The following is a 16,320-nucleotide window of genomic DNA, read 5'->3' as shown; positions in this document are numbered from 1 at the left end:
GGGACAGGAGAGGGGCAAGGCGCGGCGGCAGGCACCCACGCCACACCCCACACAGGACACGCCACACGCAGCACACGGGACACGCCACACGAGAGCCGCCGGCCGGCCGCAGCCCCGCGCCAGCGGCGGCGGGAACAAAGGCGAGCAGGTGGCGGGGAGAACTCACCCATCCGCAGCAGCGCCGCTCCTTCCTCGGGAGACCGCCGGAGCGCCGCTGCGCCTCCCAGCCAGCTCCTCTCCCTCCCTCTATTGTCCCGGCCCTCTCCTCCGGCCCCTCCGCGGAGGAGCAGTTTGTCCAGAACACGCAGCTGCTCGGCAGCGGACCCTCCCGACGCGCTGCCAGACGCACACGCGCGCGCGCCCCCCTCTGTCGCCGACGCAGGCGAATAAAATCCTCGGGAAGACGGCAGGGCGGCCGAGCGCCGGCCCCTGTGGCTCCGGGTTGCGCTGCCAGGAGAGAGCGACAGGAACGCACAGCCTGAGCCCAGCTGCTCCCGGCAGTGAGACGGGTCTGTGACTCGAGAGCCGCGCGGCGCAGCGCTCGCTACAGCCACACAGCCATCCCTCTGCTCACCTCTCTGCTCACCAATCACACCGCCCCCTCCCCCCGCTCCTCTCAAACACAGAAATCACCCCCACACACACACACACACAGAGAGCTGCTGCGCTCAGACAACCTGCCACTTACCCCTTCACACACACACTTTCACACACACACTAACCCCTTCACACACACACTTTCACACACACACTTTCACACACACACTAACTCTTTCACACTAACCCCTTCACACACACAAACCCCTTCACACACATTTTCACACACACAAACCCTTTCACACACTAACCCCTTCACCCAGAAATCTGCACACACTAACGCCTTCTCACACATTTTCACACACTTTCACACACACAAATCTTCACACTACCTTTTCACACACTCAAACCCCTTCACTCACACATCCTTTCACACACAAACCATTTCACACAAACCCTTTCACACACAAACCCTTCACACACACAGCCCTTTCATACACACACTAACCCTTTCACACACACATAAATACACAAACTAACCCTTTCATGTACTAATCTTTTCACACTCACACTGACAAAATCACTGACACATCCAATGATACACAGATTCATACTGACACACATCACTGACACACAGATTCATACTGATTCACACTCCAACATAAACTGAAAGGCAAAAATAGATGTTTGTTTATGTATCTGGCTGTCTCTCTGTGTCTATCTCACTGTCTGACTCTATGCATGTAGCTATATCTGTCCAGAGCTCTCTGATGTCTCTTTGCACAACTTTGTTCGTCTATCTACCCTGATGTCAGGCTCAGTCCTCAGTCCTCAGCACCGCTCTTGACTAATCTATCTACCCTGATGTCAGGCTCAGTCCTCAGCACCGCTCTTCACTTTATCTACCCTGATATCGGGCTCAGTCCTCAGTCCTCAGCACCGCTCTTGACTCGTCTATCTACCCTGATGTCAGGCTCAGTCCTCAACACCGCTCTTGACTCGTCTATCTACCCTGATGTCAGGCTCAGTGCTCAGCACTGCTCTTGACTCGTCTATCTACCCTGATGTCAGGCTCAGTCCTCAGCACCGCTCTTGACTCGTCTACCTACCCTGATGTCAGGCTCAGTCCTCAGCACCACTCTTGACTCGTCTATCTACCCTGATATCGGGCTCAGTCCTCAGCACCGCTCTTGACTCGTCTATCTACCCTGATATCGGGCTCAGTCCTCAGCACCACTCTTGACTCGTCTATCTACCCTGATGTCAGGCTCAGTCCTCAGCACCGCTCTTGACTCGTCTATCTACCCTGACATCAATCTCAGTCCTCAGCACCGCTCTTGACTTGTCTATCTACCCTGATGTCAGGCTCAGTCCTCAGCACCACTCTTCACTTTATCTACCCTGATATCGGGCTCAGTCCTCAGTCCTCAGCACCGCTCTTGACTCGTCTATCTACCCTGATGTCAGGCTCAGTCCTCAACACCGCTCTTGACTCGTCTATCTAGCCTGATGTCAGGCTCAGTCCTCAGCACCACTCTTCACTTTATCTACCCTGATATCGGGCTCAGTCCTCAGTCCTCAGCACCGCTCTTGACTTGTCTATCTACCCTGATGTCAGGCTCAGTCCTCAGCACCACTCTTCACTTTATCTACCCTGATATCGGGCTCAGTCCTCAGTCCTCAGCACCGCTCTTGACTCGTCTATCTACCCTGATGTCAGGCTCAGTCCTCAGCACTGCTCTTCAGTGTACGCCCTCTGTGAACGGGCTGGGTTCTGTTTCTATGGTGCTGTACTGCCCCCTGACCCCCCTCTCTGGCACACAAGCTGCCTCTCTCGCTCAGTCCTTACGCACTCTGTGAACCGGAGCTCTTCACAACCCCAAAAATAATCTCACTCTCCCTCCATCAGGGAACAACACGCAGAAACATGGAGGACCAGCGACAGGCTTGAAAAGCACACGCACGCACCTGCGCACACACACACACAATCAAACGCGCACGCTCACACACATGCGCGCGTGCACACACACTCACATGCGCACACACACACACACACACACACACACAAACAGAGCATACAGATCTGTCCACGCCAACACACGGACACACACCTCTGGGTCTCACGCGCATCTGTCCTGACAGTTTTAATCAGCGAGGCCGTTATCGATGACCTTCATTAAAAAAAACAGGATTTTGTTGGACCAATTTTATTGATCTTCCCCGCAGTGGACTTACGCCCACCCCCACAGACCCATCCTACTGCCTTTGTCTGGTGCTTGTTCAGCGGCTCCCTGTGTGTGGTCTGTGTTCATGACGGGGAGGGGGGGGAAGGCACTGAGGAAGAGAGAGAATTGACATTCTCCCCCAGTGCTGAGCTCTGCTTGTGGAATAATGATGAGGCACTCAGTATTCCAGTCGCACACACCAGCACTATCAATGAGCGAGAGAGAGAGGGATGGAGAAGAGCAACTACAGGGAGAGAGGAGGAGGGGGCTGGAGAGAGCGCTGGAGAACAAGCAGAGGGGCAGCGGCGCTGAGGGAGGAGGGCACAGCATCAGCTCACAGGAGCAGACCCAAACCCAGCCCCCCGGCCGCCCCCTCCCCCTCTCTGCCCTCCGGCGAGGACAGCGGTGATAAAGGACCGGTCCCTCTCTCCCCTCCCCCGAGCAGTCTCTGCACCCCCCCTCCAGCCTGGCTAACGTGGCACTAAGCCTGCGTGTCAACAGCACTGGCACTCCAGGAGAGCCCCTCGCTCGCTCGCTCGCTCGCTGAACCTGCCGCCCCCCGAGCGTCCCAGGGAGCGGGCCGGACACGCTCCTGCGCCTGAGCGGCTGAGCACGCTCCCTGGGCTCCGCAGGTGGCTCTGTGTCCTCTGCGGTGACTTTGACAGAGTCAGTCAGCTGTCCTCCCCTCCGTTCATCACTACAGAGATTAAGTCCCCCTGCCCTGACTGTGCGACCCCTGGCAGATACAAACATGTTCACCGCTCCAGTCTGCAGACACGTTCACCCTCTCACACACTCACCCTCTCACACGCTGAGCTCCAGTCTGCAGACACGTTCACCCTCTCACACACTCACCCTCTCACACGCTGAGCCCCAGTCTGCAGACACATTCACCCTCTCACATGCTGAACCCCAGTCTGCAGACACACTCACCCTTTCACACACTCACCCTCTCACACGCTGAGCCCCAGTCTGCAGACACATTCACCCTCTCACACACTCACCCTCTCACACGCTGAGCCCCAGTCTGCAGACACACTCACCCTCTCACACACTGAGCCCCAGTCTGCAGACACATTCACCCTCTCACACGCTGAGCCCCAGTCTGCAGACACACTCACCCTCTCACACACTCACCCTCTCACACGCTGAGCCCCAGTCTGCAGACACATTCACCCTCTCACCCGCTGAGCCCCAGTCTGCAGACACATTCACCCTCTCACACGCTGAGCTCCAGTCTGCAGACACGTTCACCCTCTCACACACTCGCCCTCTCACACACTCACCCTCTCACACGCTGAGCCCCAGTCTGCAGACACACTCACCCTCTCACACACTCACCCTCTCACACGCTGAGCCCCAGTCTGCAGACACACTCGCCCTCTCACACACTCACCCTCTCACACACTCACCCTCTCACACACTGAGCCCCAGTCTGCAGACACGTTCACCCTCTCACACGCTGAGCTCCAGTCTGCAGACACGTTCACCCTCTCACACGCTGAGCTCCAGTCTGCAGACACGTTCACCCTCTCACACGCTGAGCCCCAGTCTGCAGACACGTTCACCCTCTCACACGCTGAGCTCCAGTCTGCAGAGACGTTCACCCTCTCACACACTCACCCTCTCACACGCTGAGCCCGTCTGCAGACACACTCACCCTCTCACACGCTGAGCTCCAGTCTGCAGAGACGTTCACCCTCTCACACACTCACCCTCTCACACGCTGAGCTCCAGTCTGCAGACACATTCACCCTCTCACACACTCACCCTCTCACCCGCTGAGCCCCAGTCTGCAGACACATTCACCCTCTCACACGCTGAGCTCCAGTCTGCAGAGACGTTCACCCTCTCACACGCTGAGCCCCAGTCTGCAGACACGTTCACCCCCTCACACACTCACCCTCTAAAACAGGTGGACAGGTGCACTGTGCATGTTTACAGTTTTTTAGTCTCTACTCATAAGCACAGGTGCTCACACCTGAAAACACACACCTGTACATCATCACAATACTCACACACCTGCATCACAAACACCTTTACAGTTTTGGTTTTCATAGAATACTGGAAAAATCAGAGCAGGTTTATTTCGCTCAGTTCATGTTTCCAGGAATGGCAACCGAACACCTGCTCTGGCCAAAACATGGAGCTGTTTATTGGTAGACAAACAATACAATTGGAAATGAATCTGTTGATTATGGTCATGTCCAGTAAACTGAGCCAAGGAATCTTCCACTGGAGCATGAGCTCCTCTCCCTCAACCTGTTTACTCCCATCACCCTCTCTCTCTCTCACACATCACCCCACCCCATCTCCTCTCTCCTCATCACTCTCCCTCCCTGTCTCCTCTCTCTCCATCACCCACTCTCTCCCTGTCTCCTCTCTCTCCATCACCCACTCCCTCCCTGTCTCCTCTCTCTCCATCACCCACTCTCTCCCTGTCTCCTCTCTCTCCATCACCCACTCTCTCCCTGTCTCCTCTCTCTCCATCACCTTACCTCTCCTTGTTTCCTCTCTCTCCATGTGCTTCTCCTGTCTCTCTCCCTGTCTCTCTTCCCTGTGCGTCTCCTCTCACAATCCCCATCTCCTCTTCCTGTGCGTCTCCTCTCGCTATCCCCATCTCCTCTTCCTGTGCGTCTCCTCTCTCTCCCTGTGCGTCTCCTCTCGCTATCCCCATCTCCTCTTCCTGTGCGTCTCCTCTCTCTCCCTGTGCGTCTCCCCTCGCTATCCCCATCTCCTCTTCCTGTGCGTCTCCTCCCGCTATCCCCATCTCCTCTTCCTGTGCATCTCCTCTCTCTCCCTGTGTGTCTCCTCTCACTATCCCCATCTCCTATTCCTGTGCGTCTCCTCTCTCTCCCTGTGCGTCTCCTCTCACTATCCCCATCTCCTCTTCCTGTGCGTCTCCTCTCTCTCCCTGTGTGTCTCCTCTCACTATCCCCATCTCCTATTCCTGTGCGTCTCCTCTCTCTCCCTGTGCGTCTCCTCTCACTATCCCCATCTCCTCTTCCTGTGCGTCTCCTCTCTCTCTGGGTGTCTCCTCCCTCTCCCTCTCGCCGTGTGCGTCTCCTCTCTCTCCCTGTGCGTCTCCTCTCACTATCCCCATCTCCTCTTCCTGTGCGTCTCCTCTCTCTCCCTGGGTGTCTCCTCCCTCTCCCTGTGTGCGTCTCCCTCTCCCTCTCTCTCTCTCTCGCCCTGGGCGTCTCCTCCCTCTACACAGTCTCCTCGATGACGTACTCGATGTTGTGCTGCATGATGGGAAGCAGGCCCGCGCCCTGCCCCTCCGCGGAGGAGCTGTCCGGCAGGGAGGGCTGGAGGAAGACCAGGGGGGCCGGAGCAGGCGGGGCGCAGGGGGCCGCCCCCTCCCCCGCGGGCACGCCGCTGCTCTCCAGGGCGGGGGGGGCGGCCTGGACCAGCAGGATGGTGCGCACGGCGGCCTCTCCCTCCGGGCCGGGAGCGCTCGTGGGCTCCCTGGGCCGGGGCCCGGCGGCTCTCCGGGGGCCGCCCCCCGGCCCCGTGTCCGCGCCGCGGGCGTGCGTCTTGCGGTGCTTGCCCAGGTTGGACAGGGAGCGGAAGGCGCGGGAGCAGACGGGGCAGGAGTAGGGCTTCTCGCCGCTGTGCGTGCGGGCGTGCTCCGCCAGCCGCGCCGCCAGGACGAAGGACTTGCCGCAGAGCGAGCAGGCGAACGGCCGGGTCCCGCTGTGCAGCCGCTCATGGTCTCGAAGGTGAGGGATCTGTCTGAAGCGCTTCCCACACTGAGAGCACTGAGAGAGAGAGAGAGGGGTTAATACAGACACACTGACTGGACACTCCAGTACATTAACACTGCACTGAGAGAGAGAGGGGTTCATACAGACACACTGACTGGACACTCCAGTACATTAACACTGCACTGAGAGAGAGAGGGGTTAATACAGACACACTGACTGGACACTCCAGTACATTAACACTGCACTGAGAGAGAGAGGGGTTAATACAGACACACTGACTGGACACTCCAGTACATTAACACCGCACTGAGAGAGAGAGGGGTTAATACAGACACACTGACTGGACACTCCAGTACATTAACACTGCACTGAGAGAGAGGGGTTAATATAGACACACTGACTGGACACTCCAGTACATTAACACTACACTGAGAGAGAGAGGGGTTAATACAGACACACTGACTGGACACTCCAGTACATGACCACTGCACTGAGAGAGAGGGGTTAATACAGACACACTGACTGGACACTCCAGTACATTAACACTGCACTGAGAGAGAGAGGGGTTAATACAGACACACTGACTGGACACTCCAGTACATTAACACTGCACTGAGAGAGAGAGGGGTTAATACAGACACACTGACTGGACACTCCAGTACATTAACACTGCACTGAGAGAGAGGGGTTAATACAGACACACTGACTGGACACTCCAGCACATGAACACTGCACTGAGAGAGAGAGGGGTTCATACAGACACACTGACTGGACACTCCAGTACATTAACACTGCACTGAGAGAGAGGGGTTCATACAGACACACTGACTGGACACTCCAGTACATTAACACTGCACTGAGAGAGAGGGGTTCATACAGACACACTGACTGGACACTCCAGTACATTAACACTGCACTGAGAGAGAGAGGGGTTAATACAGACACACTGACTGGACACTCCAGTACATTAACACTGCACTGAGAGAGAGGGGTTAATACAGACACACTGACTGGACACTCCAGGACATTAACACTGCACTGAGAAAGAGGGGTTCATACAGACACACTGACTGGACACTCCAGTACATTAACACTGCACTGAGAGAGAGGGGTTCATACAGACACACTGACTGGACACTCCAGTACATTAACACTGCACTGAGAGAGAGGGGTTCATACAGACACACTGACTGGACACTCCAGTACATTAACACTGCACTGAGAGAGAGAGGGGTTAATACAGACACACTGACTGGACACTCCAGGACATTAACACTGCACTGAGAGAGAGAGGGGTTAATACAGACACACTGACTGGACACTCCAGTACATTAACACTGCACTGAGAGAGAGGGGTTAATACAGACACACTGACTGGACACTCCAGGACATTAACACTGCACTGAGAGAGAGGGGTTCATACAGACACACTGACTGGACACTCCAGTACATTAACACTGCACTGAGAGAGAGAGGGGTTAATACAGACACACTGACTGGACACTCCAGTACATTAACACTGCACTGAGAGAGAGAGGGGTTCATACAGACACACTGACTGGACACTCCAGTACATGAACACTGCCCTAAGGGGGGTCACCTGGTAGGGCCTCTCTCCGGTGTGGATGCGCAGGTGCACGCTCAGCGAGGAGGCGGTGGTGAAGTCCTTGCCGCAGTGCTCGCAGTGGAAGGGGCGCTGGGGCGCGGGGCCGTGGGTGTGCAGGTGGTGCTCCAGCGCCCCCTGCGTGGCGAAGCGGCGGCGGCAGGGCGGGCGCGGGCAGCGCAGGGAGGGCAGGCCGGCGTGCGACAGCTGGTGCAGCTCCAGCCGCTCCTGGGAGGCGCAGCGGTGGCTGCAGAACGGGCACTTCAGCGCCGCCGCCGCCCGGCCCTTGACCGCCCCGCTGCCCCCCCGCGCCCGCCGGCAGCGCGCCGTGTGGCCGTCCAGCGACGACTGCGTGACGAACAGGGCGTCGCAGTGCGGGCAGGAGAGGGGCGTCCGGTCTAGGGGCGAGAGAGAGGGTCAATACGGGCCCGGCCCGGCCTGGGCCGCGCGGGCGCCGGGCGCCACCCCTCCCGCTCACCCTGGTGCGCCAGCATGTGCAGCTGCAGGTGCTTCCTCCGCAGGAACGACTGGTCACACAGCTGGCAGGGAAACGGGTACTGGCCGGTGTGCGAGTGCCTGGGACACAGCAAGACACACTCGTCAGCTGGGGCAGGTGTGCGTCTCCCGTGACAGTCCAGGTGTGAGCGTGTCTCCCCTGTGTGTGGACAGGTGCGAGTGTCCCTCCCCTGTGTGTGGACAGGAGCGAGTGTCCCTCCCCTGTCTGTGGACAGGAGCGAGTGTCCCTCCCCTGTGTGTGGCCAGGTGCGAGTGTCCCTCCCCTGTGTGTGGCCAGGTGCGAGTGTCCCTCCCCTGTGTGTGGACAGGTGCGAGTGTCCCTCCCCTGTGTGTGGACAGGAGCGAGTGTCCCTCCCCTGTGTGTGGACAGGAGCGAGTGTCCCTCCCCTGTGTGTGGACAGGTGCGAGTGTCCCTCCCCTGTGTGTGGCCAGGTGCGAGTGTCCCTCCCCTGTGTGTGGCCAGGTGCGAGTGTCCCTCCCCTGTGTGTGGCCAGGTGCGAGTGTCCCTCCCCTGTGTGTGGACAGGAGCGAGTGTCCCTCCCCTGTGTGTGGACAGGTGCGAGTGTCCCTCCCCTGTGTGTGGACAGGTGCGAGTGTCCCTCCCCTGTGTGTGGACAGGAGCGAGTGTCCCTCCCCTGTGTGTGGACAGGTGCGAGTGTCCCTCCCCTGTGTGTGGACAGGTGCGAGTGTCCCTCCCCTGTGTGTGGACAGGTGCGAGTGTCCCTCCCCTGTGTGTGGACAGGAGCGAGTGTCCCTCCCCTGTGTGTGGACAGGTGCGAGTGTCCCTCCCCTGTGTGTGGACAGGTGCGAGTGTCCCTCCCCTGTGTGTGGACAGGTGCGAGTGTCCCTCCCCTGTGTGTGGACAGGAGCGAGTGTCCCTCCCCTGTGTGTGGACAGGTGCGAGTGTCCCTCCCCTGTGTGTGGACAGGAGCGAGTGTCCCTCCCCTGTGTGTGGACAGGAGCGAGTGTCCCTCCCCTGTGTGTGGACAGGTGCGAGTGTCCCTCCCCTGTGTGTGGACAGGTGTGACTGTGTCCCTCCCCTGTGTGTGGACAGGTGCGCCAGTGTCACCTGTGTATCAGCAGGCAGGTCTGGGTCTTGAAGGCGGCCGGGCAGTCGGCGCAGGAGTAGGGCAGCAGGGAGTCCTGCGCCGGCCCCGCGGCCCCGCCCTCGCCGCGCCCCTGCGCCGCCCGCCGCGCGTCGGCGATGGCGTGGGCGATGCGGTGCTGCTTGAGCGTGCCGGACTGCGTGAAGCGCTTGCCGCAGCGCTGGCAGCCGTAGGGCTTGTGGCCGCCGTGCGTCAGGCGGTGGCGCGACAGGTTGCTCTGGCAGGAGAAGGCCTTGCCGCAGGCCTCGCAGGGGAACAGGCGCTCGCCCGTGTGGCTGAAGACGTGCGTGCGCAGGTGGCAGCGCCGCCGGAAGGCCCGGCCGCAGTGCGGGCACACGTGCGCCGGCGCGGGCGCGGGGGCGGGCGGCGGGTCCCCCCGGGGCGAGCCCGGGGGCGCCCGCTTCCTCCTCAGGAGCCGCGGCGGGCGGCGGCGCGCCCCCTTCCTCTCGGCGTCGCCCCCCGCCGGCGCCGCGGCCTCCTCCGGGGCGGGGCCGCTCCCTCCCGCCTCCTCCGCCGGCGCTGGGGAAGAACGAGGGTTTAGGGGCGCTGCCGCCGGCGGCTCTCTCCCGCCACCAGGACGGCCCGAGCGGCCCGCGAGTTACCTCTCTGCGCCGCCTCCGGGGAGCCCGGCTGCTCGCTGGGCACCAGGTACAGAACCCCTCCGGACCCGCCCCGGGCCCGGCCCTCGATCACCAGCAGGGGGCCCTGGTCTTCCTCCTGCGCGGCCCGGCCCGGCGGCTCCTCTCCCCCGCGCTGCCCCTGCCCCGGGCCCCCCGCCCGGTGCTCCCTGCGGTGGTACAGGAACTTCGTGGTGCTCATGAACGCCTTGCCGCAGACGGCGCAGGTGTGCAGCGCCCCCTGCAGGCCGTGCTGGTCTCTGCGGTGGGCGGCCAGCGCCGGCTCGGACCCGAAGCCCGACCCGCAGTCCACGCACAGGAAGCTCTGCCCGGGCCGCCCGCCCCCCGCGCTCCGAGACTCCGGCCGGGCCTCCGGCTCCGCGGGCTCCGGGCTCACGGGGGGCTGCTCGCCGCCCGGGGGGGGGGGGGCCCGGTCCTGCTCCGGGTGGGGCTGGGCCGGGCCGGCGCCGAGCGCTCCCTCCCCCTCCGCCTCCCCGGCGCGAGTCAGGTAGGAGTGGTCTCGGCTCACCAGCGCCACCGTGTGGTCGGCCCTCCCCCCGCCCCCCTCTCCCTCCTGCCCCTGCCCCTGCCCCGGGCCGCAGCCCTGCTTGCGGTGGTGCTGCCACATGCTCAGGGACTCCAGCGGCACCTTGCACTCCCCGCACTGGTACCGGATAAGGGGACCAGAACTGTTCGCGCCGCCGGGCTGGGCCCGGCTCCGGGACGCTGGGGTCTGCCTCTCTGCGTCCCGCCTGGGCTGGGCCTGCAGGCTCGGGTGGACCTGATGATCCGGTGGGGGGGCTTGGGCGGGGCTGGGGGCGGGCGGCTCCGGGTTCTGGCCGGGCTGGCCGCAGGCGCTGTGCTGCTGGTGCCAGAGCAGCTCGTCCAGCGTGGCGGCCAGCAGCCCGCAGGGACACTGGTACAGCTGGGCAGAGAGAGCGGGACAGCAGAGGTCAGAGGTCAGAGGTCAGAGGTCAGAGGTCATAGAGCCGCTTCTCCCGCCTCCTCCCCCTCCCCCACAGCCTGCAATACCTCAGTCACCGTCCCGGGGGGCGCTGCGCCGCTGGCCGCCTCCTCCTCCCCGCTGTCATCAGGATGTGATGTCAGCTGGTGGGACAGCACCTCCTCCAGGGAGGAGTAGAGCTGATAGCAGCGGAAACACATGTAGAGGGAGGAGCCATCACTCTCCACACTGTCCATCCCCACTGAAACAGAGAGAGGGGTTCATACAGACACACTGACTGGACACTCCAGTACATTAACACTGCACTGAGAGAGAGAGGGGTTAATACAGACACACTGACTGGACACTCCAGTACATTAACACTGCACTGAGAGAGAGAGGGGTTAATACAGACACACTGACTGGACACTCCAGTACATTAACACTGCACTGAGAGAGAGGGGTTAATACAGACACACTGACTGGACACTCCAGTACATGAACACTGCACTGAGAGAGAGAGGGGTTAATACAGACACACTGACTGGACACTCCAGTACATTAACACTGCACTGAGAGAGAGAGGGGTTCATACAGACACACTGACTGGACACTCCAGTACATTAACACTGCACTGAGAGAGAGGGGTTAATACAGACACACTGACTGGACACTCCAGTACATTAACACTGCACTGAGAGAGAGAGGGGTTAATACAGACACACTGACTGACTGGACACTCCAGTACATTAACACTGCACTGAGAGAGAGAGGGGTTAATACAGACACACTGACTGGACACTCCAGTACATTAACACTGCACTGAGAGAGAGGGGTTCATACAGACACACTGACTGGACACTCCAGTACATTAACACTGCACTGAGAGAGAGGGGTTCATACAGACACACTGATGGGACACTTCAGTACTTCAAGTTGTGGTGATAGCTCTCTCCTGGCAGACTGGGCCTCGATGACCTGAATCTGACAGTGTGAGGTGAGAAACAGGACAGGTGGAGAGTCCATCAGCTCTGGCTGCAGAGAGACTCTCTCCCTGCTGCTACAGCGCCCCCCCTACTCCACCCCAGCACTCTGGGCTGTAGGACAGAAGCTGCAGCTGAGAGGAGCCAAGTCTTTACCCAAAGAGTGGTAGGTGTCTGGAATAACCTACCCAGCCACAATGTTAAGGTAGATTATAATGCAGCTGGCTTCATAACCATAATAAATCTCACCGTGCACGGTGCGTACTACACTTTCCTGCACTTTTACCACCAGTAATGCAGAAACAGGACAGGTCGGACTGGGGCTCTGAGGGTCTCCCCCGTGATAGAGGCGCCCCCTGCTGGACGGTAGCTCCACAAACACAGACTGACGGCACTGAACAACAGGACTCCTGGAACTAATCTTATTGCGAGGTATGGGCGTTGTACTGGTATGTGCGAATGTTACTTAGACTGTTACCAATCTAAGAATACTTCATAAAAACTGTAATTAAATAATGACCAGAACTGTGTGCTGAAGACGGTTCGGGCGGTAGGCGATATCCCAGCAGGCGAGGCGGAACCAGTCTATCTCGGCCGCAAGGAGCTCGATGGTGTATCAGGGCCTCCGGTACCCCGCCCGGGACTACGGCTTCAGACATCCGCCACCCCGGCGACGCTGAAAATCCGACCCCGCTTGATGGAGGAAACAGACCCCCTCTTCCCGCGCGTTGTTTTAATGTAAAACCAAAAAAAAACACCCCAAAACACGCTCAACTTACCTCCTCAGAATCGCTCTCCTTTCGAGGTATTCAGGCACGTCTCAGTGACGCCTTCGCTCATTGGCTGCCTGTTCCTGGCAGAAGGGACCAATAGGGACATCGCTCTAGCAGGAGCATAGGGGCTTTGCAGACGACGTCACCCACAGCCGTTGGCACACTGGTTTCCGCCATTAAGAAGCTGAACGGAAAGTCTGCCACGGCGCAGGCGCAGGACTTCCATAGACGCTGCGCACATTACCCAAACGACAGACCCGCACTGCACCATAGAGAGCTGACGGTCTCGAGTCATCTCGTGTGTTTGGAGCGCCCCAGATCAGCGTCTAGCAAACTGATGTTTTCCCATGATATTCATATCTCCATATCCACTGTATAACTCCTACACAACTGCCCGGGCACAACAGACTGTTCAGGCACTGTAGGCTCAGAATGGCCCTCTGCAGTAGTATTTCTGTGTCAGTCTGACAGACACTCATTCGCAATGAATATCTTGTAGAAATATCTACAATTAGTCACAATGAAAGCCTACAACCATCCAGAAATTGGTGATACAATGGTGATTTGTGAACCTGCTGAATTGTACTCCTCATTTGATAGCAATTGTAAAGTCACTGCTCCCACCTGGACAGGCCTGGTGTCAAACACTCAAGTAATTTATAGTCCAGGGCTGTGATCCTCTCGATGGAAACAGTGCTGTGGTCACCACAGTCATCACACAGCTTGGGGGTAACAGCAACACAGTGACCTGGTGCACCAGCATTAACGCGCAGAGCTAAGAACAGCAGGCACGGTTCAGGACAACAGACACAGCACTGGACTGGAAGGAGCCGAGACAGTTTCATGACTTTATTAACGAGAGTTTAATTATTTTAGACCAACAGATTGAACAGAACTCTCCCTCCCTCGCTCGCTCTCCATCTCTGCCCCCCCCGGCACAGCTCCACTACCAGAAGTGACCACAGGAAATTAAAAACCACAGTACAGACACGCGGACAAACAAAAGCACATTTCAAATTCCGGCTTCATTTTGACCAGGAACCCGGAGTTAAAGAGTTATTGTCCCCTGTGAGGAACATACTGCCACACTAACACTGATTAAGACTCCCTGCGCACAGCAGTCTGATCCGCTCCAGGTGTGACAGTGCTGTCAGTCAGACTCCCTGCGCACAGCAGTCTGATCCGCTCCAGGTGAGACAGGGCTGTCAGTCAGACTCCCAGTGCACAGCAGTCTGATCCGCTCCAGGTGTGACAGTGTGTCAGTCAGACTCCCAGTGCACAGCAGTCTGATCCGCTCCAGGTGTGACAGTGTGTCAGTCAGACTCCCAGTGCACAGCAGTCTGATCCGCTCCAGGTGTGACAGTGTGTCAGTCAGACTCCCAGTGACAGCAGTCTGATCCGCTCCAGGTGTGACAGGATACAGGGCTCTTGTATCAGAATCTCAACCAAGGGCTGCATATTTCAAGCTGTTTGCTTATTGGGAGTCAGTCTACGTGACGTGGGGGTCTGAAGAATATCGACCGCAGCCGTGTTTCTGTCAGCACAGCGGGGGTGGGAGTCTTTAAAATAAAGCCACGTGACTGCGGGACACTGCCCTCCTCGAACCAGGGTTGTCCAACAGAGTCCGGTGGGGCCCGCAGCACAGAGGACTGTCCCTTCCGGAGTCGGGATGCCACAGGTCTCCCGATTGAAACGCACCTCTCGGCGAGAATCCCCCTGGAGCTGTCCGGTGGGGGAAGGAGGGAGAGAGAAAGAGAGAGAGAGAGAGAGAGAGCCGCAACCTCACAGTCTGTACAGGGAGCCGCAGGAAGAAACATCGCAACAACAACGACAACCGAAGTATTTCTAACCACAACAAAAACGAGGAAGGCGAAGTGGGTATTTACAGAGCTCGCCGGGAGGAGGGGGCAGAGAGGCTGTGCTGCGCAGGCCAGGGGGTCTCAGCATCACGGCCTCTTCCTGCCCACAGGAAGCGAGCAGCACAGCTGGGAGACGAGATCCGTCCGCCTCCGGGCGGGAGCAGGGCCCCACGAGGGGGCCGCGGGCCAGGGGCCAGGGGCCACACTCCCGCCCGGGCCTCTCTCTCCCCGACAGCAGGACCTCGCTCCGCGCGCGCACGCAGGAGGCGACGGGCTCCAGACGGAGCGTGGAGGGGTGGGGGGGGCGCCCGAAGACGGGAGGAAGTCAATCCCCTGGAATCGACCAGCCTGTTCTCAACCCCGGGACATTCACGGAGGAAAGGGGGCCCCCCGTCCCCAGGCGGCCTACAGTCACGACTCGGGTTGCCCCTGATTGAAACCAAGCTCCCCTGCCCCTTGTCCCTTCCACACCACACCAGGAGCAAGGGAACTGGGGGGGGAGGGGAGGGGGGTGACCTGACCCAGGCTCCCACTCCAGAGCTGTCTGATCCACTCACGGCACCAGCTGCTAGGCTCCGGCAGACTGCACCCTTACGGAGACGGAAAAGGAAAACTTGGCCCCTGTTTCGTACTCGCACAGAGCGATTCCTGCTCATCTAGCGATCTTGAAATACCCAGCCTTTCCAGTGAGGCCCCTAGCAGCTGGCGAGACACGGATCAGCTGGCGTGCATGCGCAGGGTGACCAGGCGACACCCAGCGGATCAGACTGCTGTGCCCTGGGAGTGCGAATGGCAGCACTGCAAAACCTGGAGCGGATCAGACTGCTGTGCAAAGGGAGTGTGTTCTGTACCTCTGACATCCCAAACATTTCTTTCATCTGCTCCACTCTTGCTACATGTGAAGACGCCCATCTACTGTTAAAAAGCTGCTTCTTTTAAATAATATTTTAGCCTTGGCCCACTGTCTGAGACGGGGCTCACTCCACTCCCAGGTTCTGGAGCTGACGCAGCAGAATCTGGAACGTATCTCAGATTTAAAAGGTCCCTCCTGAAATATTAAGACTTTGTCTCAAGACGAGAGCGCGCTTGAGGAAATTTAGCAGCAGGCTGCTCTTCCACCAAACAGCCACAAGAGGCCACTCAAGCTACAGAACGCAGGCAGAGAGGAATCGGAAAATAAAAATTTCAATGCAACAGAATTTAGAGAAATGCAGAAATTCTTCCCTGTTAAAATGTGAAGAATTAAAAACAAGCAAAAAAAGAAAAACTCCGATATTTAGATGAACTTTTTAATTTAATAAAAATATAAAACCACAGCCCTTCGTAGTTTACAACCAGATTAAATTCACTTGTTCAGCCTCGACTTGAAAGGTTCATTTTTAAAAGGACGATGGAAATAAGAGAGCTAAAAAGGAACCGAACAGAAAAAATCTGAAATGCGTTTGAACTGT

General features: G+C 58.4%; 2 protein-coding genes across 3 annotated transcripts in view; both read right to left on the bottom strand.

Moving 5' to 3' along the window:
* Nucleotides 1-5,351, bottom strand: part of grik5 (glutamate receptor, ionotropic, kainate 5) — a 34,664-nt gene extending 29,313 nt beyond the window's left edge. The window contains exons 1-2 of one of the 2 annotated variants that reach the window (XM_069184650.1): nucleotides 5,261-5,351; nucleotides 167-447 (exon numbers count right to left, since the gene is read on the bottom strand). The gene's annotated coding sequence lies outside the window, so the exon portion shown is untranslated. Of the gene's footprint in view, nucleotides 1-166; nucleotides 1,595-5,260 lie in introns of those variants that run through there. The other variant, XM_069184651.1, reaches the window with a different exon arrangement.
* LOC138225225 (zinc finger protein 574-like) lies at nucleotides 4,894-13,091 on the bottom strand. Its single transcript, XM_069184652.1, has 7 exons — nucleotides 13,017-13,091; nucleotides 11,344-11,516; nucleotides 10,297-11,236; nucleotides 9,658-10,213; nucleotides 8,551-8,648; nucleotides 8,070-8,470; nucleotides 4,894-6,523 (listed from the first exon to the last, which is right to left on the bottom strand). The coding sequence occupies exons 2-7, from the start codon at nucleotides 11,509-11,511 to the stop codon at nucleotides 5,972-5,974; spliced, it is 2,715 nt and encodes a 904-aa protein (XP_069040753.1). The 5' UTR covers nucleotides 11,512-11,516; nucleotides 13,017-13,091; the 3' UTR covers nucleotides 4,894-5,971.
* Nucleotides 13,092-16,320: the final 3,229 nt, after the last annotated feature.

This window comes from Lepisosteus oculatus, chromosome 27, assembly GCF_040954835.1.
Source record: "Lepisosteus oculatus isolate fLepOcu1 chromosome 27, fLepOcu1.hap2, whole genome shotgun sequence".
NCBI classification, from domain to species: domain Eukaryota; kingdom Metazoa; phylum Chordata; class Actinopteri; order Semionotiformes; family Lepisosteidae; genus Lepisosteus; species Lepisosteus oculatus.
The sequence above is the reverse complement of the archived record's forward strand: the minus strand, read 5'-3'. Positions and strand labels throughout refer to the sequence as shown.

Bases quoted from the DNA above. Each gene is read 5' to 3' on its own strand.
- LOC138225225 (XM_069184652.1), bottom strand. From the start codon at position 11,511: ATGGACAGTGTGGAGAGTGATGGCTCCTCCCTCTACATGTGTTTCCGC. The intron at 8,471-8,550 runs GTGAGCGGGAGG...TCTCGCCCCTAG, and splicing joins GCACATGCTGGCGCACCAGG to ACCGGACGCCCCTCTCCTGC. The intron at 6,524-8,069 runs GTGACCCCCCTT...TCTCTCTCTCAG, and splicing joins CCGGAGAGAGGCCCTACCAG to TGCTCTCAGTGTGGGAAGCG.